The 25,733-nt window shown below is 38.7% G+C and overlaps 3 protein-coding genes, 2 long non-coding RNA genes and 1 pseudogene across 5 annotated transcripts; 3 read left to right on the top strand and 3 right to left on the bottom strand.

The window, feature by feature from the left end:
* Positions 1-816, top strand: LOC122090158. Its single transcript, XR_006143428.1, has 2 exons — positions 1-135; positions 547-816. It is a non-coding gene; the product is annotated as an uncharacterized LOC122090158 (long non-coding RNA).
* Positions 817-2,137: 1,321 nt separating this feature from the next.
* LOC122088126 (TOM1-like protein 2) lies at positions 2,138-4,330 on the top strand. The gene is made up of 3 exons (XM_042657287.1): positions 2,138-2,869; positions 2,956-3,237; positions 3,796-4,330. The coding sequence occupies exons 1-3, from the start codon at positions 2,384-2,386 to the stop codon at positions 4,132-4,134; spliced, it is 1,107 nt and encodes a 368-aa protein (XP_042513221.1). The 5' UTR covers positions 2,138-2,383; the 3' UTR covers positions 4,135-4,330.
* Positions 4,331-6,918: 2,588 nt separating this feature from the next.
* Positions 6,919-10,935, bottom strand: LOC122089646 (annotated as a pseudogene).
* Positions 10,936-15,120: 4,185 nt separating this feature from the next.
* LOC122088189 lies at positions 15,121-16,122 on the top strand. The gene is made up of 2 exons (XM_042657370.1): positions 15,121-15,362; positions 15,663-16,122. Exons 1-2 carry the CDS (start codon positions 15,136-15,138, stop codon positions 15,985-15,987), a joined length of 552 nt encoding a protein of 183 aa, XP_042513304.1. The 5' UTR covers positions 15,121-15,135; the 3' UTR covers positions 15,988-16,122.
* Positions 16,123-16,734: 612 nt separating this feature from the next.
* Positions 16,735-19,139, bottom strand: LOC122088188 (inorganic phosphate transporter 1-4-like). Its single transcript, XM_042657369.1, has 2 exons — positions 18,965-19,139; positions 16,735-18,555 (listed from the first exon to the last, which is right to left on the bottom strand). The coding sequence occupies exon 2, from the start codon at positions 18,531-18,533 to the stop codon at positions 16,944-16,946; it is 1,590 nt and encodes a 529-aa protein (XP_042513303.1). The 5' UTR covers positions 18,534-18,555; positions 18,965-19,139; the 3' UTR covers positions 16,735-16,943.
* Positions 19,140-22,204: 3,065 nt separating this feature from the next.
* Positions 22,205-25,471, bottom strand: LOC122090134. The gene is made up of 2 exons (XR_006143421.1): positions 25,099-25,471; positions 22,205-22,540 (listed from the first exon to the last, which is right to left on the bottom strand). It is a non-coding gene; the product is annotated as an uncharacterized LOC122090134 (long non-coding RNA).
* Positions 25,472-25,733: the final 262 nt, after the last annotated feature.

Below are 25,733 nucleotides of genomic sequence, written 5' to 3'. Positions count from 1 at the left end.
GCCTCCGTGGCATTTTCTGTGATCATTATGGTTTTTTTTTCTCACCAGATTCACAAAATAGGTTCGCAAGAACTTCACCTTTGTTGCCGAAGCTTTAGCAGTCCATCTAGCTCTTTCAATTCCAAATTATTGAAGGTGAGAACTCTTGTCATTAATAATGTGAATGGCACCCAGATTGCTCAGAATCCTGGAAGAATTAAGCATATTAATTGCATGATTGTTTCATTATTTATTATTATCATTATTATTATTTTTATATTTAGATTTCAAGAAAAATTGAATTCATGACCTCTTAATTTTGAGATGACTGCTTCTACTTGATCAGACATATTCCCATGATTCAGTTTTACTTGATGAACAAACAAATAACCAAGCTGCCGATGCTTTAGCCTCTTTTTTGCCATTAATCAGAAGTTTTTGTTATTTTGGATCGAAGTCTTCACTTTTTTCCTTTTCTTTTGTTTTATGGAATGACATTTGCAGGAAATTATTTTCTTTCTCTGCATCTATTTCTTCTTCTTAATATAATGCTTTCGTTCTTGTCAGAAAATAAAGCTACTTACCTCCAGCACCTGCCGTGTCAAAGAACTATCAAAAGGCAGGATAAAGAAAGCACCTGTATTTTCTTGCCGTGTGACTTGCTGACAGCCGTACTCTTTGATAGGTTCACGCATTAGTAGGGTCAATGGTCATCTACTTTTACACATATTCATCTACTCATATTAATATACGATAAAATTCAATCTTACAATTTCTTTCCTTGAACGCCTACTCTTCAAACCGTTGATATCTCAAATAATATTGAGGTCGAAAGTATCCCCCATTTGGTCATCCCAAGTTACTGATCGCCATGTTTGATAAAAATTCCATCTACATTATATTTTAGGGAAAGAAATGGTAAGCTAACGGCTAGCACCAATGGAAATACATGATGGGTATCATTCAGGAAAGACATAAGGATGACTTCAAAATGAGGAAAAAAGAGATAAATACAATGATGCTAACATATGAGCAATATACCCAATATTTTTTCATTATTTTATATAATGTAATTGGACTGTGACATTATTCCCTTCCATCTTTTTCTTTCTATTTATTCCCAGTTTTCAAGTGTGCTTGGGATAGTGACACCACGAAAACTTTGACATCACCCTTTGCGTTTCCTGACCGAAATCCGTTTCTAGTCAATTAAAAACAATTCGTAAAGGTGGGGGATCCACCTTAGATCACACTTCCTCGTTGTTTAATTTGGATCTTTTCCGGTGAGAAGGTGCTGGATGAGTGGGGTTCTTCTGTGATGTGATATGACATGGTGTCCATGTACATTCGACGACCTCAAACTCTTTGAGGTGGGATTTAAGTAACAAGATCATCTCAAGTGTGTCATCCCCCTCCAATGCATATTAGACAATGAGGAGGCATTTGGGGTTCATGTCCCATGCTATTAGTCATCCAATGTGAATTAATCGGGCTGAACCGCTAAAGCACTTGAGAGGATTTGCATCTTGGATTTAGATCCTCTTTAATTAAGATAGTTGATGACATAAAATAGGGAAGAGAAAATTAAACCCTCTATTTCTAGAAAAAAAAAAATTGGTTGCTACTAAGTTGTAGCTATTCCTAATCCAAGAAATAGAATAATTCACATTTCCTCTTGAATTTACAAATACACTCATGGATTTTAACATTTTTCAAAAATATCTTTTAAAATTTCTTTTCTTTGACTGCAACACATAGTCAAGTTTTATTCTTATTTATCTATTCTGTTTTGTGTCTCTCTATTGCATAAGATCTGAATCCCTTAGGATGCATGTGAAATGCACAATGCGCCGCGCTGTAGAGGAGCTAGATCCTGGCTAGAGAGGCCCGTGAGAACCGAGTAGAGAGATAGACACAAAACAGGAGAGAAAAAAATACCTCACTCCAATTTTTGGGCCCTACATTTGCGCACGCGTTTCTTTGTTTACTCTTACTCGTCGACACGTACCAAACTACCAAATATATGATTTTTCCAAAATTCAATGTTTCATATTCGGAGCCGCAAAAACAAAAGGAAAAAAATAAAAGTGAGAAACAGAGTACTCAATAAAAGTAGACCAAAAACCAAATTAGTTTGAAAGCAACCACGCCTTGTTTTTTACCAAAAAAAAAAAAAAAAAAAACCACGCCTTGTTGGCCTGATCAATTTGTCATCGATAGAGAAAAATCCGATCTTGGGTTCCGAAACTGATAATGACTGGTTTTGTGATGACCTTTTCATTGAGATATTAATTGATAATTTCAGTACTAGGGTTTTGATTCTTGAGATATTAGGGTTTTTTTGTGAACTGGGTTTCTCTTTGATTGTTGCTACTGATTTTGTTCTTCAAGGTTCTGGTAAGTGATGGATAGATTGAAGTTAGCTGCGTTGGGTGAGAGATTAAAGACGGGTGGAGCTCAAATGAGTAGGATGGTTAGTGGGAAAATGAAGGAAATCTTACAAGCTCAGACACCTGAATCGAAGATGGTTGATGAAGCAACATCGGATACCTTGGAAGGACCGAATTGGGGTTTGAATTTGAGGATATGTGCTTTACTGAACTGCGAAGAGTTTAGTGGTCAGGAAGTTGTGAGGGCTATAAAGAAGAAGATTGCTAGTAAGAATATGTTGAGCCAAAGGTTGAGTCTTGATCTGTTGGAAGCTTGTGCTATGAATTGTGATAAGGTTTTTTCAGAGATTGCGTCTGAGAAGGTCTTGGATGAGATGGTTAAGATGATCAATAATCCCCAGACTTATTACAGTAATAGACAACGAGCTTTGGATCTGATTCAAGCTTGGGGTGAATCTGAAGATCTGGCTTATCTACCTGTGTTTCGCCAGACTTCCATGGTAAGCTCTCTCCTGTTTTCTGAATCCCAGTTTTTGGTTTCATCTATTTCTATTCTCCCTTTTTGATAAAACTGTGTTTTTTGCAGAGCTTGAAGAACAGAAACATCCCACGACCACAGCAAAATCATAGGAATTCGATGCCCCTCTATGATTCTTTTGTCCCAGATGTTCATCAACAACCATTTTCTCCTCCTGAAAGATACCCCTTTCCTCACTTGGATCCACATGGTATGGATCATACTGATATTGCATATCATGGTGGCAGTCATTCTGTGGAAGAGAAGAAAGAACATCTTGTTATTGCTCGAAATAGCATTGATATTCTGTCTAGCATTTTGAACTCTCAAGCAGAACCAAAGCCCCTCAAGGTAAATTACAAAACCCATGATTTGATAAATTTGTTGTTGCATACAATTTTTCTACTTTGAAACTTATCTGAGGAGCTAACTTGTTGGTTCATATGAGACTTTTACTCAGATCAGTTATCAGATACATATAGATTTTTCTGTAATTTGAAATGCTAAAAAGGGGAGGATTTTGTATACTTGGATGGATAATTCTGATCCAGTCCACCTCAGGTTTACAGAAACTGTTTGGATGATTTCTCCAATTCATCTCCTAAAATGTCAATTCTGTTCCATCTAAGCTTATGAGGTTGTTGCCTAAACATGGGAGGTCCCATCATCTTTACCTCTTTTGATATATTTGGCAGCACTTGCTCTCCTGCCCCTTGTGCCTCACTGTCTATGGAACTCATGGAACCATTTAGAATACATGATTTTGGCTGTACTAGCAATTCTTCAAATATTTTCCTGTTATTTTATTTGGCTTGGAGCTTAACAATCTTAAGAGGCAAAATGCTGAAAAAGAACACAAAGGTTAGAAGATAATAATGATTAAAATGGAAAATTTAACATTGGTCGCAGGATGATCTCACACTGAGCATGGTAGAAAAGTGCAAGGAGTCACAGCCTGTTTTACAGAGGATCATAGAAACCACTGGTGATGATGATGGAATGCTCTTTGAGGCTCTAAATCTTCATGAGGAGCTCCAACAGGTCATTTCCAAGTATGAGGAGATGATAGCAACACCAGTTGCAGAAGGGCCACAACCCAGAAGTCCTGGCACACCAGGCAGTGGTTCAACCACTCTGGATGAAATCCCAAACAGGGCAGAAAAGCCACAACCCCTGAAAGATGGAGAGAGCAGTGAAACTGACCGTGAGAGGAAAACGTTGACTGAGGGGAAATTTGAACTGGTGTGAGAGTTGAGGGGGAGCCCACATTTGTTGTTTTATTTATGTAGTAAGTAGTATAGAAGGCTTGGTGATAGTTTATGATGAAGGGTGTGGTTGGTCAGCCATTGAACTCTTTGCTTGCTATCTAGTACGATCTGCTGTATATTCATGTCTAATTCTCTTTCTTTCCTTTTTCCTAATACTAGAACACATGTTTCCATTATATTTTCTAAAAGTTCGAGAGTTCAACATCTATTTTGGGGCAGGGTTTTTTTTTCCCCTCTTTCCTCTGTCCTCTGAGGGGTTTCTATCTTGAGGGTGGGTTAACCTTGAGGTGATTAGAACAAATATTTGCAATAGAGTGGAGATTAAAAATCTTGTCACCCTTCTCAGAAATAATATATCTAAAATTCATTTTCTTCAAGTTTAAGTTTTTGTTTTTTGTTTTCTGTTTTTTGATAGGAAAAACAATAGAAAAATAGCATTAAGTTAAAAGATGAGTTTGGAATATAGTGGTTCCTTGATCACTCTGCTATGGTCGTAAGAGCTCTAACTAAACAATAGTTAGGCTATACAGAATGTTGCGGCAAGAAATCGCCATACGTTGTTTTTGTGTCCTACACAGAGGAACAAACATAGGAGAGTTAGCGTCGAGCTGATTCGGCGGGGACTCTTCGATGCCTAAGTTAGATCATTTCAAACATTAATTCCAGTAAAGAATGGAAAAGTAGCGATCCTTTTTTGTTGGGGTTTATCTTGGTATTGATAGGTAATGGCTGAAGAGAAGCGCTCATAGAGAGTCTCATCATGTTAGCAGGTAATTTATTCTTGGTAGGAGATCTCCGAGGAGAATCCTATTAGGAAATTGGTCCGTTGTTTGGAGAGTCTATAGTTGGACGGATCTCTTGGAGAGATCGTTTCCTTATTTGGTTCGGATTCGTATCTGGGTGGGTTTCTTAGAGAAAGAGAGCTTTCTTGTGCTTCAAGTGATAAGATTTTACTGAGCTTGCGATAAAATCTGCTGAGTTGGTAGAGGATCCCCTTGTGGGATATTTTTCTTCTTTTAAGATTCTTTGAACGCTGGTAGCGTGGTCACTCGGTCACTCAGTCGCTTGTCGCTCAGTCACTGTCGTCGCTCTGTTTCCTGGTCGCTCAGACACTCAGCCTTTCCATCACTCGGTCGCTCGGCTACTTTATCGCATGGTCGCTCTTTAGGGATGACCCATGGTCGCTCTTCAAGGATGACCCATGGTCGTTCTTCAAGGATGAGCTATGGTTGATCTTCAGGGATGACCGACGGTTGCTTTTCCTTCTTCAGGGATGACCCTTGGTCGTTCTTCCTCTTCAAGGATGATTGACAGTCATTTTTCCTCTTCAGGGATGACCTATGGTCGCTCTTCCCTTTAGGGATGATCGACGATCGCTTTTCTTCTTCAGCGATGACCGATGGTCTTTCTTCCTCTTCAAGGATGACCGACGGTCACTCTTCCTCTTCAGGGATGACCGACGGTCACTCTTCCTCTTCAAGGATGACCGACGATCACTCTTAGATTTGTGTGCCGTATTCTTACTCTCATCACAAAAAAATTACAATTATACAAAAGGTGAGCATTTTCCAGAAAAAAATGGGTAAAGTAACCCAAGGCCACGAAAATGTTATTTGAAAATAGGTTCCTAGTTCTTCAACATCGCTCCATATCTTGTCTACATGCCATCTTCCTTCCTTCCCCTCTTCAAGCGCTGGAGGAAGCCCCATGTTGCTGCTTCAGAAAATTTTCCTATCATCAAATAATTCGTATAGAGTAAGACATAGTCTCCTGTTGTTATAATCACTATTGTCCAATCAGTCATATAAGGAAATCTAGATGTGTGAAAGTGAAATTCTATCTCGTCTTTCTCTCTCGGTTAATACTTTCCTTTTAGCTTTTATTTTTCATAGGGACCCATCAAAAGTCAAAATACTAAAACTTTAAAAGTTTTAAAACATTTCAACACTAGGTTCCAGTTAACTGACAGTTTTATAGTTATGAACCAAATTGAATCGGGGTTCTGGCCTATAAAACCAAAATCGGATCGTATTCCTATGATATGGTTTGATTCGGTCATAATCAATTGGTTTCGATTATACATTGACACCCATAAATGTTAAGCATGAAAAGGCTGATGACTAATACTAAGAAACGCATAGTTAAATCGCTGAGGACAATGGGATGCTTGCTGGCCATCATGACTACAGATCTAACAAGGCATCCGAGAGTGAACGATCGGAGATGACCCCTATGATGGAGAGGATTCTTGCGATGGAGAATTCTTTGGAGAAGAATTGTGATATTGCTAATAATTTCCCTTAGACTGATAAGTGGAATTTGATCTTGATACTGACAATTGCACATGGATCAATGATTTCCTCTGTATCAAGAGTTGCGGAAGTTAGTACAACGATAACCTTGGGAGTGACTGACAGAGGCAAGATTTGATGTAGAGATGCCGAAGGATGCATCATCAGTAGATCTTAAGTACCTCTCATGGCTAAGAGTCCAGTGAGCTCCGCAAGCGTAATCGGAGTGGCCCTAAGACAAATCAAAGTTCAAAAATCACGATAATCAGGACCTAATCCTCGAACGACCTAATCCTCAGAGTTGCGTTGTAGCGATATAGACGATCTTTCAGATCCATGATTCTGGTGTTGGAAGAAGGGTCAAATGTTCACGTAAGAATTTTTCAGGCTTCAAACCATGTCATTGCATTCACTACATGAGAAATGGTGGACTCAGAAAGGGATGAGATTATCCAGCTGAGGATCAGCTACTCCTACTGATCCCATAGAATGCCAAGATCCACTGAAGAAGACGACATATCGGTGACTCTAAATGGACCTTCAACATAGCCGATGAGGTCGTAACCATGAAGTAGGGGAAGAAACTGAGCCCTCCACAATAGGTACTTCATCGGCGTGCGCTTGAGAGGAAGTTGAGGCGAGATGTTGCCACAAATTAATGGCGAAGAAGCAGAGTCTCCACTTGTTATGGTATTTTGTCGAACAATTGAAGGGCATTTCCTGTAGGAGGTACTGCAACATGTTGAAAATATAGAGGATAAATCAGAGTTCAAACAAAAACAGAAGAGGAACTCCAATGGGAAGACACTAGCTTGAATCTGCTTTGCATAGGGAGAGGAGTCACGATATTAGGTTTACCCTTATTTTCTTTGCTCAACCGATTAAAATCATTTTGTATTTCTCTTATTTGTCTAGGGCCTAGTGCCTCTTGGTGGCATCTTGCCTTGTTTTCTTTTCTTTTCTTTCTTTGGGATTTACTCACCACAGAAAAAAAAAAAATCTCCAAATTTCAAAATCATGAGGAGTTTTTCACTGATATTAGGAGGCATATTGGTGTACCATTGTAAGCAAGAGATTCATGGTATTCTTAAACTGTAATATCAAATTGAACATGTTTATGACCAAGCCCTTTAGCACCGTCCATGGCGATGGTCTTCGCCATATTCTCTCTCAAATGTTGTGCGATTTCGAGGACCAAGCATATCAAATTATCTAAAACTTCAAGAGCAGTTAAAATTGGAGGCACTTCCTCATCAAATCTGATATAAGTGACAATGCCAATCACCTAGATGCTGTCGAAATTCCTCCATCGATAGTTGTAGTTGCAACTAGAAAAAGAAAAGGCTGGTTTCAATTCTTGTTGCAAATTTAGGCACCATTAGCTGCTCATGTTTTTTCCATTGCAATCTTTATTTCTTTATTTAAATACAAGTTCACTAGTACCTAGTACATAAAGCTGGCTGAGAAAGCCACCTTTGATTCAGTGCACAACGAGGAGTATAGTCTACGATTGTTTTTATGGTACGAGATGAAGAAAGCAACAATGGTCTTGATGATGAATTCAGTAGTGTTAAGTTTATCTTGAATTCTTGACTCATTAAGATTGATCTGCTCAAACATATTTAGGTGGCAACCCGAATGGAAATTTTCGCAACAATGTTTCATTATGCAGAAGAAATATTACACCCAAGCAGCGGCAATAAAACTCGTGCATTGGAACCCATGGTTATGTACTTATGCATCTTTGCTGATCAATGTGAAGTTGGACCATGACATTAATGGCATAACCAATGTCATCGATCTACCTCCATAGAATGACGATGGAGTTGTACTCATTTATATTTTTTTTGTGATTGTTACGTTTTTTCTCAATGGATCAATATATGAATCCAATGTTTTCAATGTTTCTAAACGTATGACAATACTTCAAAAATGAGATGGGTATGAGGTGCAAATTTAAAACACGAATAAACAAGGACATTGGATACATATTTATATATTTTTAATAAATAAATAAATAAATATATATATATATATATATAAATAATAGGGCTTTACAATTAAATCGGTTTTAGGATCCCTTGCTTGTTGCCAAGGCAAATAGGCAATGATTGCTTCATGTTTGAACTGAAATTCTAGAGGGTGAACTCCATGAGATTACCTAATCTAGTCAACGAAATAGAGAAGCAAAACAATCCAATCCATTCAATGAAATTGAGTTACTTAAGATAGCTTATCTTAATTATAGAGAAAGAGGGAGAGTTGTCCTCTGCCTGATAAAGTAAAAGCTTTGATTCCTTCAAAGCACATGCAATTGTTTAACAATTTCTAGTGAGATCAATCGATCGAGGTGTTGGTTTTTCCCAATTTTGGCCGACTGAGTGAGGTCATCTTTGCCATATGAATTATTCTTTAAAATAATAACTAATAATGACTTTAGATGAATATACTTTTTCCCTAGGAAGGTATACATTTTCTTAATTTCAATGTAAGATTTTGCATGAATGAAACTACGAAGAAGAGCCAGAAATTATGGTCCAAAATGGAGAAATTAGTTCTTCATTTATTTATCATTTTTATTTACTTACATTACCTTAAAAGGTAAATCCCAACACTCAAAAGTTCCCTTTATTCTCTAATAACCCTTATATTACATACATAATTGATCGGATCACGCAAAAGGCCTTCTTCTTCCATAGCCCTAGTCCGCAGACCTGGACGCAAACAAAACCACAGCTTCGTCCCTCCCGTACTTAATCCTCCTAGCTTCCTCCCTTCGTCTCTGATACGCATTCACCAGCACCTCCTCTGGCAATGCTCTCAACACCGATGTCCTCCTAGCCAGAAGGCTCGTTATGGCATTTTCGTTTGTCTTGAACGATACCCACTCGAACCCCTCATTGCTCGCGTGCTTCACCACCACATAGCCCTGAGGCAGCACCAGCAATTGCCCTTCACTCAGATTCCCATCGTACACTCTTTCTCCCTTGTTCCCCACTTTCTGCTCCCTTGCGCTTCACCTTGTCACGTAGATCACGCTGTGTGCGTTGATGTTCCAGTGTGGTGCAAGTATCGCATTCTGCACGTAAACATGTACAATTCATCAATCACACAGGATCATTAAAAAAAAAAAAAAAAAAAAAATCTTTTAATTAATTAACAAATTAATTACGCTGTATAGGACGCCACGCTCGGCGCTGAGTTGGAAGTCGTTGAGGATAGGGAGCTTCTCGCTGTTGAGGCTGGTGATGCGTTCGACATATGGGTTGTACACGTCAGCTCTTGTGGGTCCTCTATGTTCTCCCTGAGCCTCACGCTGCACAAGGTTTCCTCCAACCCATTCCTTGGTCTCCCTTGTCGCTCTCTCTGTTCCTCTTTTTCCCTTCTTGGTGGGGTTATCCCTGAAGCCCACGCTCCACACTCACGATAATGCCTCTGTTGTCGTCTTCACCCTGTAGCTTCCTTGCAGTCTCCTCATCCACTCCTGACACTTCAGACAGCCACTGCGTATCGAAGCCATTGAAGAGGCTGATTCCTGACTCTTCTGCTTCCCTCTCTTCACCCTCGTATCTCGAACCTCTTGAACCTCGTTGGCCTCTCTCGTCTTGTGAGCCTTGTTGCTGCCTTTGTGGGTTTCCGGCGAGGAGGAATTTCTTTACAGATTAAAGCAATAAAGATTAATAATTTGGTTAAGAAAAATTAAAGAAATTAAGGTTTAAATTTGATAATTAAAATAGGTTAATTTGGTTCTTGCCTTGTTTCTATCGTCTAGCTGGTTTAAGTCGTTGGTGGTGTCGTAAAGGGCGACGAGGACGAGTTCGTTTTCTCCATCGTTGTTGATCTAGTGTCTGATGCCGTTGGGGACAACCAGGATATCAAGTCGTTGGAACCGTTGGATCCTCTGGTGCTGATCCCTTGATTGATGACCTTGTTCTCCTTCTCCTCTTTGTGCTTGTCTTTCTCGTTGGTATGATTGGAATGTCTCAGGGCAACCGGGTAGCAAGTTTTGTTGGTATCCCCTACCTGTGTGGATAAGAAAAATCGGTTTTGGTGAGTGAAGAGTAACTCATCCGAGTCAATTAGCAAAAAACTAGAAGGGATATATATAGTTAATTAGCGAGGCTTGCCTTCGACAATGAAGATAAGCTAGGTGCACTGGTGTAGGAAGGCAAGAGTAGGCCTCTGGGTTGGATAGAATAGCGAGCAAAGGTGACGCTGGCACATTCCAATTGGTCGTTGTCCTGGTCCCAGAACTCGATATGACCAGCCTCGGACTCTACACTGCGAGTGGGTTCAAGAGCATCGAGGTTCTCGATCCTACACTCTCTGTGTTCTGTGAACCTGCGTTGATGATGATGCTGGTGGTGGTGTTGCAGTTGCTGTTGTTGGCCTCCCCATCTCCACCATAATTGATGCTCAAATCGAGCTAAGGAGCCATGAAACATCACAAGTAAGCAAAGACCAAGAGAAAGAAAAGAAGAGTTAACCATGTTATAATGGTAGTAGTAGTAGTAGAAGAAGAAGATCTCTATGCTCTGAGGTGAGTGGCGACTGGGGTGTGTTGGTATTTAAAGGAGAGAGAGACGGGTCAGTCGTGGACACATTTCAGGCGGTTGGTGAAGGATCCTTAGGCCATTTTTCAGCTTGCATCGATACACAGCGCTGCTTTGCTAAGGAGGGAGGTGATCATGCGTTACAGAAAATAGTACAGAACTACACGAATCTGCCCCTGATATTGGTGTATGTACATTTCGTAGTGGGAGGTGACCATGGGTTTCAGAGAATAGTATAGAACTACATGAATGTGTCCGTGATTTGCGTCTCTCTACATTTCTTGATAGATGGTCATGTCCCAAAGAATACAAAAGTAAAACCCTAATTTTGGTGCATGTGTACATAGAAATTCCTAATTTTGGCATGTGTATGTTACATTAGTGCGGAAATGTTTTCTGTGGGGAATGTGGTTCCTTTACTTGTATGAAGGCCAATGAGAGTGTATAAGGAAGCATTCACAAAAACATCATTTTCCCTTATATAGGGGGCGGGCTAGCTGGTCATTCTCCCCCCCCCCTTCTAGAAGGAAGAGTGACACTCCTTCACAAAAAAACATTTTTCCAACAGTAAGTTATAGGAAACGTTTCTTACCTTAAAGCCTTTGCAATATATATATATATATATATATAAAAGAAGTTTTTATTATTTTTCCTTCTTTAATTTAAAAAAAATGAATAAAATATGCTTCTGTGAATAGGTTCAGAGAACCCTTTCCCATAACTTATATAGAATAACCCTTCGATCTCAGCTCACTGCCTATATGTTATGATCCGGTCAAATACTACTCAATAAAAACGTGGCATGCAAAGGGATACACACATCTAGCACAATGGCATCAACTAGCTAATGGAGGTCTAGCATAAGTCTAGGGAGAGCTCCTATATTCAACCCTCCTAACCCCCACCCTCTCAAAACTAGTAGTAATAAGTGGGTCCATTGGCCCCTGTTGTGGTCCTTGTCTGGCCCCATTGTGGGTCTAACTCCAAAAAAACATAAAACAAAAGGGCTTAGGTTTCTAGAGTGACTTCTTTGGCTCCCAATTTTATGTTGAAGAGTACAAAACTAAAACCCTAATTTTGGTGTGTGTATGTTACATTAGTGCGGAAGTGTTTTCTGTGGGGAATGTGGTTCCTTTACATGCGTGAAGGCCAATGAGAATGTATAAGGAAGCATTCACAAACACATCATTTTTTCCCTTACATAGGGGGCTGGTTGGTCATCCCCCCCCTCCCCCCCAACCCTCGTGTCTAGAAGGAAGAGTGACACTCCTCTACAAAAAATATTTTTCCAACAATAAGTTATAGGAAACGTTTCTCTTACTCTAAAGCTTTTGCAATATATCATATAAGAAAATTTTATTGTTTTTCTCTCTTTAATTTGAAAAAATGAATAAAATATGCTTATGTTGTTGTGGTCCTTGTCTGGCCCCAATTTAAGTCTCACCCCAAGAAAACATAATACAATGGGGCTTAAGTTTCTAGAGAGTGACTTCTTTGGCACCCAAAATTAGGTTGAAGTTTCAATTCTTTCCCTGCTCTACATGGTTGTGGTGATGAACTTACAATTGATCCGCACACTTAGGTAGTTGGATTTGATTTTTGATGTTGGAATGGAGACCACTACATATACCTATGAGATCGGATCAGGTTCACGTATGAGAACGATCTTGTACGTCCACGATCCGAGGAATTGAAATCCACTTTCTCTCTCCTCATTTAATAGATTCTAAATTCATGAACCAAAAATATATGAGATACATACGAGATTATTCTCATCAGTGAACCTGATCTGGATTATATCCCTACCTACGTCTAGTGTCCACTGCCAGCTACTTGGCTTGACCAACATGCCATGACTTTATACGGTACGCATGTGAAATCTTCTTATTAATTAAGGGCTTCTACAGACACATCCACTGAAGAATTACAAGAATTAATTTAATGGTACTACTAGCATCTCTCATGAATTTCGGCTTTTGATTATCACAAGCTACTCTACCCTAAGTAGTCTAATAAGACAACAGGGCCGAAAGGGAATCTCTTTTAGTTTCGCAACATGCATTCATGCAATCCAAGTTTCATCATGTGCTTTGTAAAAGAATCATTTTTTTATGAAGAATTTTTACTGAACTAAGCTGACCAATCTATCCATTTCTTTTTTTTTTAATGGGATTTTGGTATTTTATAACCTCATCTTTTCACCATTAATATAATACATATTTTTTACAAGAGAAAATCTTGTCATTTCATATTTGTATTCAACAATTATGTAATACAAAAGACAAACTTCTGATAATGGTATGTGGGTTTTTATTTTTTTTTGAAATAAAATAAAAGCTAATTAGAAACTTGTTGCATTTTTTAAATGACACCTGGTGCAATAAGTACTAATCTTTTGTCTATTTCTTTAAAATTTTAATTGCAATAAGGTTCCTTGTTTTATCATCTTGGGAAAGAATCCCCATACAGACCAGATAATGACCATCGAATTGACTCGACTATGAAGATAGATCTTCATTTTTCTCGATTTTAATTTAATTCATTTGTATTTTTACATATTCCTCACAATATATACATCAAAGACATGTTGAGTTGTTCTTCTCTCTCCCTCTTTTGTACTTCTCTCTCTTGCTCCTCCAATATGGTGACCTGCAAGTTGGAGCCAAATAAGAAAATTTTGGACCCATCCACGAAATCTTGTGTATCCCTTATGCTAACATCTGAATATCTCCAGGGCTGGCATCATCATTTGGTTAGCAGCAAGGAAGAACTATCGTGGAATGCCAATGGTCGTGAAGATGGAAAAGCCTAATTGATCCATAATAGGGTTAGAGGGTCTTTAGGAAGATTAACTCCCACGCAAAGGTGTAGGAGCAAAATAGGGCAGCAGGGGTAAGGGTGTCAATTTCAAACCGAAATTGAATACCAAAACTAATACCAAGCCAAATTAACCAGATTGAAATCGAACCGAATCCATTTGGTTTAAATTCGGTTTGAATATGTGAGTATGCCATTTGGTTCAGTTCGATTTCGATTTAGGGTGTCAGAACCGTCGGTTCGAATAGAAACCGAATTGAATTGCTCTTATCATTCAAGAGTGTTTTTTGCAAGCTCTTTTTTTTTTTTTTTTAAATGTGGTAAGTGTTTTTGGCAATTTATCATCACATATTTATAAGCTAAGATAATTTTAGAGTTAGCAATGGCCATAAGGCTCATAACTTAAGCCCATTATGGCATTTGATCCATCACAATCATGGTTCAAAAGTGGAACCATTTTCATAACGGAATTAAAATTGCATATCATAACCAAATTGGAACTGAAACTGAACCGAGCCGAATAGAATCGATTTGAGTATCTGAATATGGAACCGAGTCAGTTCTCGATTCGATTATGGTCCACATTATCATCATTTGGAACCGAATAACCAAAACCAAACCAATTGACACCCTTAAGCAGGAGAGGGATGCATGACAATATAGCTTGGGTGGGGGGTGACATGCAAAGAGGGCGAGACGCAGGTCCAGAGATGGATAATCATGGGAGATTAATATGCTTTCTGCTTTATCTTATAGTCTTTATTTCATTTCGTACGAGAATTCATTTCCAAGTTAACAAGGGCCACACTACCTAAGAGAGACGCATATTTACCACACTGCCCTCCATAAAATAACAAATAATAATGTCAATGCTTCTATGTATATTTTCATTGCCTCCACACTATTTAAGGGCTACACGGCTATAGCCATCTCTTGTCCTCACTCTCTCCTCTCCCCACCCCACACCTTCCCCCCGACCCCCCCCCCCAAACCAAAAAAAAAAAAAAAAAAAAAAAAAAAAAATCATCAATGAAACAGTTGGACATGATTCTTAACGGTGCCTGCCTTGAGAATCCTTGTATATCCTCAAAAATAGTGGATGCATTTGTGGCAATTAGGAATTTTTATTTTTTTTTGGTAGAAGTAGCAATTAGGAATTTAGGATCGCTTGAAGGGTCTTTTTGTGAATTGAGGTACAAATTTGAAAAAACCATGGAGGTTGTCATTCTGAAAATAAAGAGGGGTAAAAATGTAAACTTAACTGGGAGCAGTACGCTAGCTCGATTTTCAAAAAAGCAGAAGCCGAAATAAGCCATTAAAATGGTTCTGCTGAAGGCGGTGGGGCTTCAAAGTTCAAACGGAAGAAAATGGAAGTATAGCAGAGGAGGAGCTAAGAAGATGGGTATGGGTAGGTATGCTTTGCGGAGTCGTCTAGTTTTTCTTTTCTTTGTTGTTTGCATTGCAGCCGAAGCAGTAATGGCGGATGGAAATCGGGCACGAATGCCTGGTTTCATCTACACCAGAAACAGAGGACGGTGTACTCCCCAGTAAGATTCCTCACTCCACCTGTAATGGTTCCTTTTCAAAACCCTAGCGTTTGATTCTTCAAGTGAATGTTTGATCTATATTGTTCAAATCCCGTTCGGGAGTACGCAAAATGGATCTTAGGTTTTAAAATGGACAATTTGGAGCTTATCAGGAACATTCAGGGATCGTTTTGAATATGATTCTCGAGCGATGTCCTGGTCCTCGAGAGATGATGATTCGCTCAGAGTTGGATTTGAAACTCTGGCTTTCTTTCCCAAATTCCTGTTCAAACATTACCCAATTCCGGTTTTGGGTGTCAGGTTTTGGAGCAGCAGAAGGGAGGCATGGCCGAAGATGATCCCACAAGCATCGTCAGTGTCGAAGGTGTTTGGATCAAGAGCATTGGAGCGATTCAAATATGACCTTACACTTTTAGAAGCGACGCAGAGGAATGATGACGGAGGTAATGCCTTCTCGCGGTTGCTGAAGCAGTCAAGCGCAGCGCTCCTAAACTCATATGCGAGGAAAGGTTACCCTTATTCTGCTTGGGAAGTTAAGACTCTGCTCATCCAAGCCCTTGTCTCAGAAGAAGCTGCAGCTCTTCAAGCCCAACGTTTCTCCATTGCTAATCAAGTTTGCATTTAGCTGAACAAAATTTTCTTCTTGGTTGTTTCTAGTGTCCCTTTTAAGCCTTAGCTTTGGATTATGGATCTTTAAGTCTCATTATGGTCTTTGAACTCCTAATGTAAATTTTATGAAGAAAAAAATCTTTGTTCCTCATCTGCTCCATTTCTGTATTTGAAATTGTCTCTTTGCAACATCACTCGGATGTGAATAGTCCATTCCTGTTAAATCGAATCGAATCATTTACACCAAAACGATGAAATCGTCTACTGAAATTGTAATAAGTTCTAGTCATTGGCTCTTGTTGAGGTACAATTTCAACAAGAGCAATGGTCTCCTCAGGATTCCATCCGGTGCCCTGAAGAGCTATAGCTTAGATTTGTGATTTGTTGGGGATTTTCACAAAAGCAATAATCTCACATCGGTTGTGAATAGCCCATTCCTTAACGGCTATCTATTAAGAGTGAGATCTACTCCAACTAGCTTTTAAGGGTGAGAATACAAAATTCTTGGTGGCTACACAATTGTAAGCTCAGAATTATTGAAGTACATGCAATCAGTCCATGGAGATCATCGAGCGAACAAGGTTTTGAAAAGTGGAATTGGGGATCGAATTGGTCAGTGCTGATTTAGATTGAAATGGAGCGAAATCAGAGGGATTTTATCACATTGATATGAACAATCCTGATTTTCAAACCATGGTTTTAAACAAATGTTCAACAACTATAAAACAAAACCCACACCCAATCAATCAATACTAGAAGAATATGAAGAAGGTAGATATACTCAACCAAATAATTCAATCTCCAAAATTATCACTAAACAAAATCACGAAAGAAGAGTAAAAGAACAAGAATGAATACTATATCAATTACAAATGTGCAGTCTCAGGGTAGACCAGAAACTGAACACCCCAAGAACAATAACTAGCAGTAAATATGAGATTAAGCTGGAACAGTTCTGCTTTAGCTGACCTGCTACTCTTTTTCTGCATTATTCTTGTTTTCTTCCTCATATTCCCCTGACATCTCCTCCAAGGATTTGCCCTTAGACTCGGGCACCAACAGTGTGCAGAGCATGCCTAAGAAGTTGATCACACCCAACACGATGAGTGAATTCTTGACTCCAATACCAGGTGGGTAACCTGCATCAGTCTTCGCCTTGTCCTTATTTTGAGCTAAGTAGAGGAACCCAAATGCCCCCACTATAGCCCCTGCTTTACCAGCTGCTGCTGAGATTCCATGGCATGTCGACCTCAGCCTGGCAGGGAAGATCTCTGCTGGAACCACGAATGTCGTAGCATTGGGACCAAAATTCGCAAAGAAGAAGGTCAAAGAGTACATTGCTACAAAACCAAATCGGTTCTCCTTCAGTGTCCAGTGATGATAAGGGATGGCAATCGCAAACATGAACACTGTCATGAAGAAGAAACCCATCAATTGAATTGTAAACCTTCCCATGACATCGATTAAAGCAACCGTGAACCAGTATCCAGGGACAGTACTGACTAGAGCAATAAGCGTTTGTGCCCTTGCAATTCTAAAGACTTCCTCAACGGCGCTCATTGTCTTTGCAGGGGGAATCCACCCAATAGCACTGAAGATATCCTTCTGGAACAAATTCTGACTGTAGAAAGCAATGTCTAGTAAGAACCATGTACTGGTGGTTCCAAGCAAGTGAAGCCCATGACGGAGGAGAAAATCCTTGGAGAACAAACCAAATAAATTCGCTTTATTCTCTGACATTTGCTCAATCTTTTCCTGTTCTGCTTCAATGTCGACTTGCAGAACCTTAGACATGTCGGCCGCTGCTTGTTTTGCATTCTTCGCTACAAGAGCAGTGTAACGAGCAGTCTCAGGCATCTTCGAACGCGAGTAGAAAGTTAGTGCAGCAGGTATGGCACCGAACATCAAAATAATGCGCCATACATAATCGGCCTGAGGCGGGGTTGAGGCAATTGGATCAACTTGATAAGCAGGGACATCATACTTAGCTGTGAAAGCTGAAGAAACGATAATAGCGAAGATGCCACCAGCTAAAATCCCAAAGCCTTGCATAGCAAACACAGCAGCAATGAAGGCACCACGAGTCTTCTTATTGGAGTATTCAGACATGATTGTTGCAGAGAGAGGGTAATCGCCACCAATGCCAAACCCAAGCCAGAAGCGGAAGAAACAGAGTGTGGAAATGACCCCATTTGCGGTGTGGCCAAAAGAGAGTCCAGAGGCAATGGAGCAGATGACCATGAGAAGAAGGGTCATACCATAGACACGCTTACGACCCATCTTGTCACCAAGCCAGCCAAAGAAGAGCTGACCTGCAAGTGTGCCGCACAGAGCAACACCATTGACTGCGGCTGATACATTTGGAGGTAACGACCCTGGCTTCTCTGCTCCTTCCTTGGTATAGTAGATGCGACCAAGCAACTTGGTGACAAGTGAGATGCAGAACAGATCATAAGCATCCGTGAAGAAACCCATTCCTGCAATTACGATTGCAGTGAAGTGGTAAAATTGTGTCTTTGCTGCATCAAGTGCTGTAAGCACCTCCAATTTCTCGTTCGCCATGGCTTGTTGGCTACCTACCCAACTGCAACAGCAGAAAATATTTATAGATTAATGAAATTTCTACCCTGAATAAGACAGAAAAAGAAGAACCAGGGAATTGTCAACATATAATTCAAACCCAAAAAAAAAAAAAAAAAAAAAAAAAAATAAACGTGAATTAGAAAAATAAGACGCAAACCCACAAGGGGAAACACCATATGGCCCTCTAGAAAGCGACAATATGGCTCCATTAATATAGGAAAAACAGAACAGAGCATAGCTTTCTCATTCCCCACTTGCTTTGGGGTAGAAAGAAAAGAACATAACAGAACAGAGCATGGCAGAGATTAATTTTAAATCTAAATGGATCATAGAATAATCAAATAAATAAATCAGAGAAACGAAATTGCCCAGAACTCTTTTGTGAAAATAAGAATAGCAAGAAGGATTACCTGAAATTTCACTCCACCACGAGTGAAATTCCGGGGAGGATTTGAATGTGAAAGGGAAAGAATTGAATGCGGAAGAACGAGTGAAAGTCAAGGGAGAACAATTCTGTATTTATTAGAACAAGGCAGTGGAATCTCCGGCGGCATATTCACTCTCCCCCTACCCACTTCCATTCTCCCAACGCGTTGCCAGTAGCTAATCACCTACCATTTTTAGCATAGCAGCTGTGCATTCAACTTTCCTTCTTTCGATTTTCTCTTCCCATAAAATTTAGTTATTTTTTCTCTAAATTTGTATGAACCTATAATCTAAAATTATAAAAGGCTAAAATTCTCTCAGATTTCACTTCATAAAAATTTAAATCAAATAAAATCCTAAACATAGGAAATAAACTGAATATGGAAGAAAATATTATGTAGTACTTATCTGATTTTAAATGATAAAATTACACCTTGTCTTTCATTTCCTGGCAAGTTATTCACCATTAATCCTCAGGAGAATATTCTGAGGAATTTTGTAGGAGATATGATTCCTTTTTTACTATCAATGACAACATAGAACACCTCAATCTACCATTTAATATCAAATCTTTAAGATTGGCTAGTTTACGTGCACCGCGACTAATTCTCGGGGAGATTAGCGCAGCAACCCTCCACCACAGTCTCCGCTTAAATCGCAGATGCACAGATAGGGAATCGAACCTGGGACCGTGCTAAGATTACATTGTCTCAAAAAATAGTATTGTCTGAAAAAATAAATATATTTTCATTATTATTCTGTTTTTCGTGGTATATTATTTTGTTTTCCATTATCGTTTTTTATTGACCAATATCCAACTTTTAGAATTTGTTTTCAAAATTTTTAAAAAATATATTCTATTTCAAATCCACACATTTTTGTCTTTAAAAATTTTAAAGTATTTGTTCTAGATTTTTTATAAAATTAATTTTTTTTTTTTGAAAGAAATGGAGCTTCAATGCCAGGGCATTGAATATATGAGTTATTTATCAAATTTGGATTACACATACTTGTAGCTTAGTGAAAAAAAGTTATTATGCAACATTAGTTGGATATTAACCCCTTACCTTTAGCTTATTGGTTCTTTAACATCTTATGTGGCAAGTTGTCTTGTATGTAGTTGTTGAGCTCTATAGTTGGAGGTTGGAGGGGGTGAGGGGTGAGGGGTGAGGGGGGAGGGGCCGGAGGGGTAATACATAGGACTCCGTTTGGTTGCAAGGGAAACAAAGGGAAGAATAGTGGAATTTTTGTAATCTACCCTCACATTATTGTGTAACGTGTAGTTATTGCAAATAAAGTTTCGAAATATCTCTATGACATTTTTAAAAGGTTTTTTACTTATGTGCCCACAATGTTCGAACCATTGACATCTCTGGTGTTAAGGATGTGAATTTGTAACCGAAATCGTTTATTGAAATCGAACCGATCTGTTTACACCAAAATCGTAAATCCGTTTAGTAAATGGTGCGGTTTTGGTTTCAAGTTTCAGGCCGATTAGCTAAATGGGTTGGGTCGGTTTTAACCGCGGAACCCATTGGTTTCAAATCGAATTGAAACCATTTAAACCGAACCATTTAAAACCATTTAAACCGATCCAATTAGTCCGTATAATAATTAAATAAAGAATGAACAGTAATCCGTATAACAATTAACAGTTAAATTAAGTGCCCATCCTGCTTTGGTATGATTTATTGCAATTCAGTTCAAGTTTAGGCTTTAGATCATGAACTTTTAATCCATATATGTTACTATATTATTATGTTATCATAGATGGAGTGTTTTGACTGAACCACCTGTCATTTTAATATTTTAGGCTGTAGAAGGCTGGATTTGGATGTTGTATGATATTAGTTCTAAATGTTTGAGAATGGTCATGCAAAGAAATAGCACTAGATTATCAAATTAAGACATACTATCGTTAATATAGAATCTCTTATTTGTGGTTGTCAATTATTTTTTGATAAGCTTATGATCTTCAGTTTAGAGATGGTTGCAAGCTAAAACAAACCAATTGTGAACCGTTTTACAAATTGTATGGAATAAATCAAAATCAAAACAGTTTAAAATCGTAAAACTGATACTATTTAGAAACCGTGGAAACCAAAACCGTTTATTAAACGGTCACGATTTCAGAAAGTGGAACTTTTTAGTAAATGATGCGATTATAGTTTTAGTCAAATAAGTGTGAACCAAATCGATCTACACCGTTTAAACCAAAACCGAATCGATTAAGACCCTTACTTGGTGTTGCTTTGTAAGAATAGTAGAGAGCATTTCATATGGGAATATGAGAATTATAAGGGTAGGATTTTTCTTTTGCTGATGTTGAATTGGGATTTTCCAACGTTGGTTGCAGTCTTTCCAATGTCGATTGTTTGACATTAGAAGTCGGTAATAGAGTGCTCAAAGTTAGGGTTTGTCAGAAGCCAAACCAACATACACACTAGTCTTCAACATTGAATGCAGCTTTTTCTGGCATTGGTTGGGTTTTGTTCGATGTTGTTTGACACGTTAGGCATAAATGATCTCTTCTTTTTTTATTTTCATTTTTTCCAAGAAAAAAAGAGAAAAATACAAAAGAGGATTCTAGGGGGAATATAGGTGAACATCCCCCCATTCCTAATTAAGGTTTTTTTACATATAGTTTCTTCCGCTAAGTTCTTAAGTACATACATAGGATAATCATTAGTCTTTGTGACAACAAAAGTGGTGTTAGTAAAAAAATGATGCAGCTCAACACGATGAGCCAAAGTAAACCTCAGCCAATTCAAAAAATTGTTAGGTTGTAAGAAATCTTTCACATCACTCCAAATTCCCAGACCTCCCATCCTTGCTTTTGAGCTTCTTCTAATCCAAATAGGGCCCCTACCGTGGCCGCTTCAGTAGCCTCTCCTGTCATCAAGTAGTTAGCACAAAAGAATAAGCATTCTTGGTCATGAAAAATAGAAATAGCCCATCCAGACATAGTTCTATCAGTATCGAAAATAGAAGTGGTGATAAGGATGAAGTTTTAAGGATCAGTTGGTCTTGGGAATATTATGGGTTCCAAATTTTCTTTTGGTTTATGAGTGACCATTTTTGGAATTGTCACATGGGTAGAGGCATTGACCCAGTAAAGGATCTGGTCCAAAATATTTTTTGGGTTTGGTCTCTCTTTTCCGAAGGTAACAAGGTTCCTATGCTTCCATAGAAAGTAACATGTAATAATGAAGATCGTGAAAAAATACTTCAAGTCACGCTTATTCAACTTATGTTGATGAAAGAAAGACATTATGATAGACGAGAAAGGTGAAAAATTCAAACACTCGCTTCGGAGGCCCAACGGCCCAGCAGCCCAGATATGTTTTGTGAAATCACAAATGAGGAAAACATGGTGAATGTTCTCCATTCGACTCAAGCATAAATCACAGACTGGGTCAACGTCCTTCCAATTATGCAGATGGGCTTTGGTGGGAATCCCATGATGAGCCAAACGCCAAAATAACAATTTAAATCTGGGATGGATTTGGAGACTTCAAGAAAATCGCCACCATTGAGAGCAAGGTGATGAACATGTACACCTATTATGGCAGTCATGACAATCTGTTAGTACTTGTTTTTGAAGAAAAGGAGCAGCAATCTTAATAGTAAGTATGCTTGATTTAGAGACGTGACATCACCACCTATCTTCATCATGTGAAAGAGGAATCTCGGAAACAATGGTGGCATAGTTGGGGTGAAGAGCGTTACTCACTAAACTTCTATTCCAAGAGTTGTTAGTGAGGAACATGCTGACTTTATCAAGAGGCGAAAAAGAAATAGATTGATAAGTGGTAAAGATGATTGTTTTATTCTTAAAGATCCATGGGTCATACCAAAAAAATGTATTATTTCCGTTACCAATTTTCTTTGAAATTAATAGCTTGAGGGTAGGAAGAATACTTACCATTGCATTCTAGCAAGAAGAGCCCCTACATTTCAGGTTTTAGGATCAAAGACTGACCTTCGTGGAAAATATTTAGCTTTTAGAGATTGAGCCCAAAGAGTATTAGGATTAGAAAGCATTCGCCATCCCAATTTTAATAAGAGGGCTTGATTATGTATTTCAGCACTCCGAAAGCCAAGACCACCATGCATCTTTGGACGACAGAATTTATGCCACCCAATCAAGTGGATGCATTTATGAAATTCCAAATCATTATGCCAAAAGTGCATAAAAATATTGTCAATTTTTTTGCAAATGTATTTGGGGAATCTGAAACACATCATTAGGTAGGATGGAATAGAAGCTAAAACCGATTGAATTAGTACAAATCTTCCAATGTACGATAGCAAGTTAGCTTTCCACATGCCAAGCTTGGATTCAATTTTCTTAACAATATACTAGAAAATGATGGATTTCTTCCGGTGGTGAAACATATTGGTACCCAGGTAGGTGGAATTGGTATCCATTTCCTTGATACCAATAAGATGGCAACGGGATTTCCAACTTTCATTTTGGATATTGGAGCTGAAAGCTAGCCCACTTTTGTCAAATTGATTGTTAGTCTAGAGAGATCAAAAAATAGATCAAGAATGCTTTGGATGCCACCAAGGACTAGTTTTTTGTGTTTTCTCCTCTCATGAGATACATTTTTTGGGATCCTTTGGATGTATGTTTCTAAGGGACAAAGGGACAAATCTCTTCCATGAATATAGGACATCATAGACTCTCTCTCTCTCTCTCTCTCTCTCTCTCTCTCGCCAAGGTGGGTCATAGAGAGGGATTGGGCTTAAAGGGAGGGATCAAGAAAGATGGGTGATTCAATAGGGCAACCAAGGGTGCAAGTTGGGACTCGAGCCTAAGTACAAGCCTCGACCAAAGCTTCAACAAGTAATGGCACAAACAATCGACCAAGTTAATTGTCTGCAATATACCATCTTAAAAGCTTCTACTCTATTTTGCCTCTAGGTTTTAACATTTTGTGAAAGTGTCCTTATTCTATTGTCCAGGTTGACCAAGCACAACCCCTAAGTGTGTCATGATGTGGCCTAATAGGTGAGCTCAACAATTACGAGAAGGACCTGTCAGGGTTGTTTCTCTTTGAGGTTGATTTGCATTTGCTGGATTGCACCATAAAGACATCAGCGGTTTTAAAGAGATTGAACAATGGCACGACTTACATCTTGAAGTTCATTTCTTATAGTAGATGAGATCATGAATGTAGTGAAGCATCAATACATAAAAGTGATTTCAGTTGGTGGTCATCGGTAAAAGATAAATCCATCTAAATTTATTGCTAACTTTTATAACAACATCTAATTCTAAAGCGTATCAAATTTTGTTATTAGATCTTATATTACAACCAAATTTATTTTATTTAAAAGATAAAATAAATATTATATTTGATAATTTTAAGAGTAATTTACAATGTCACCCCTTAAAGAATGTCATTATTAGAGAGACACCCCTGCATAATACCAAATTATACTCTGACCCCTTACCATCGATCGCCATTACGAAATATACCTTATATATTGATGTCAGCTATATTTTTTTTTACATATCAACATACCCGTACTCTAATCTCTCTCTCTCTCTCTCCCCTAACTCCCAAAACCACTGCTCCTCCTCTGCCGGAGATCTCACTCTCCACCTCCGTAAAAGTCATCCTCCAAGTGCTCCCACCATCGTCGCCTTGACCAAATGATCTATTTTTCGATTTTGCTGCACTTTGTTTCTTGTATTGAAACCCTAGTTTTGAACCCTAGGTGGGAATTCTTGTTTTGTTTCGATTTAGATTAATTTTTTGAGTAAGCTTATGTTATCCTCTTCTCTCAAAGCTACGATACAATCAGTTGAAGAACCTTCGGCTTTTGTTTTTGAGTAAGCTTTGTTTAAGACAGAATGGATTAACAGAGCCTCTGGGTAGTTATTTAATTTTCGTTATAGAAATCAAAATATGTTCTCGAGCGTATTCTCCGGCATTGATACCCTTCTTGGCCCAACCACCGACCCCATCAGCCACACCAAAAACCTGCTCGTAGTCACAGATGAAATGTGAATCCTCCCCTTGAGGATTTGACCCATTCTCCTTGAGGAAAGGAAAGACTGTTGAAGAGAGAGAGAGAGAGAGAGAGAGAGAGAGATAAAACTTACCATAGAAGAGGAAAGAGTTTGTTAGTATCAACAATGGATTCGGAGTTGCAGAGACGAGGAATCTTTGTTGGTCTTTCCATGCCAGACATTGTTTCTCTTCAACTTGTGATTGTTAAACTGAAGCTGCGAATTGCGAAGAGTTAGTTTCAAGTATGAAACCCTAAAAAATCGCCCAAAAGAGAAGAAAGTAGAGATCTCATCTCTAGATCACATTCTCATTATTGGACGCTGGATCCTTTTCGCCCATAGTCGGTTCTTCGTTGCGAAGCTCTCTGATCGGCAGAAGACGAAGAGGAGAAGGTGGCTTCACTTTCGTTGGAGCTCAATCTGGAGGGGGCTGCAGCAGGGGAAGTTCTGAAAAGAGAGAAGTGGTGACGGGGCAAAACCTCTAATTATACATGTGTTTCAATAAAAAATGGTACAATAGTCATTTCAACTCCTCATTTAACAATGACTGATGGTGATGATAAGGGTCTAAATATAATTTGGTATTATACAAAGGGTGCCTCTCTAATAGTAACATTCTCTAAGAGTAATGCTATAAATTACCTTAATTTATATTAACAAATATTTGTTAAGGAAGTTTGAACAGGTTATACGGTTACAATAAAGAATTATGTTTTTCTTTAAATTTA

This window comes from Macadamia integrifolia, chromosome 9, assembly GCF_013358625.1.
Source record: "Macadamia integrifolia cultivar HAES 741 chromosome 9, SCU_Mint_v3, whole genome shotgun sequence".
Classification (NCBI taxonomy): domain Eukaryota; kingdom Viridiplantae; phylum Streptophyta; class Magnoliopsida; order Proteales; family Proteaceae; genus Macadamia; species Macadamia integrifolia.
Note: the sequence above shows the minus strand (reverse complement) of the source record. Positions and strands in the feature narration are given on the sequence as shown.

Coding starts and splice junctions, on each gene's coding strand:
- LOC122088126 (XM_042657287.1), top strand. CDS start 2,384: ATGGATAGATTGAAGTTAGCTGCGTTGGGTGAGAGATTAAAGACGGGT. Junction 2,870..2,955: donor TGTTTCGCCAGACTTCCATG/GTAAGCTCTCTC, acceptor TGTTTTTTGCAG/AGCTTGAAGAACAGAAACAT. Junction 3,238..3,795: donor CAGAACCAAAGCCCCTCAAG/GTAAATTACAAA, acceptor CATTGGTCGCAG/GATGATCTCACACTGAGCAT.
- LOC122088189 (XM_042657370.1), top strand. CDS start 15,136: ATGGTTCTGCTGAAGGCGGTGGGGCTTCAAAGTTCAAACGGAAGAAAA. Junction 15,363..15,662: donor AGAGGACGGTGTACTCCCCA/GTAAGATTCCTC, acceptor TTTGGGTGTCAG/GTTTTGGAGCAGCAGAAGGG.
- LOC122088188 (XM_042657369.1), bottom strand. CDS start 18,533: ATGGCGAACGAGAAATTGGAGGTGCTTACAGCACTTGATGCAGCAAAG.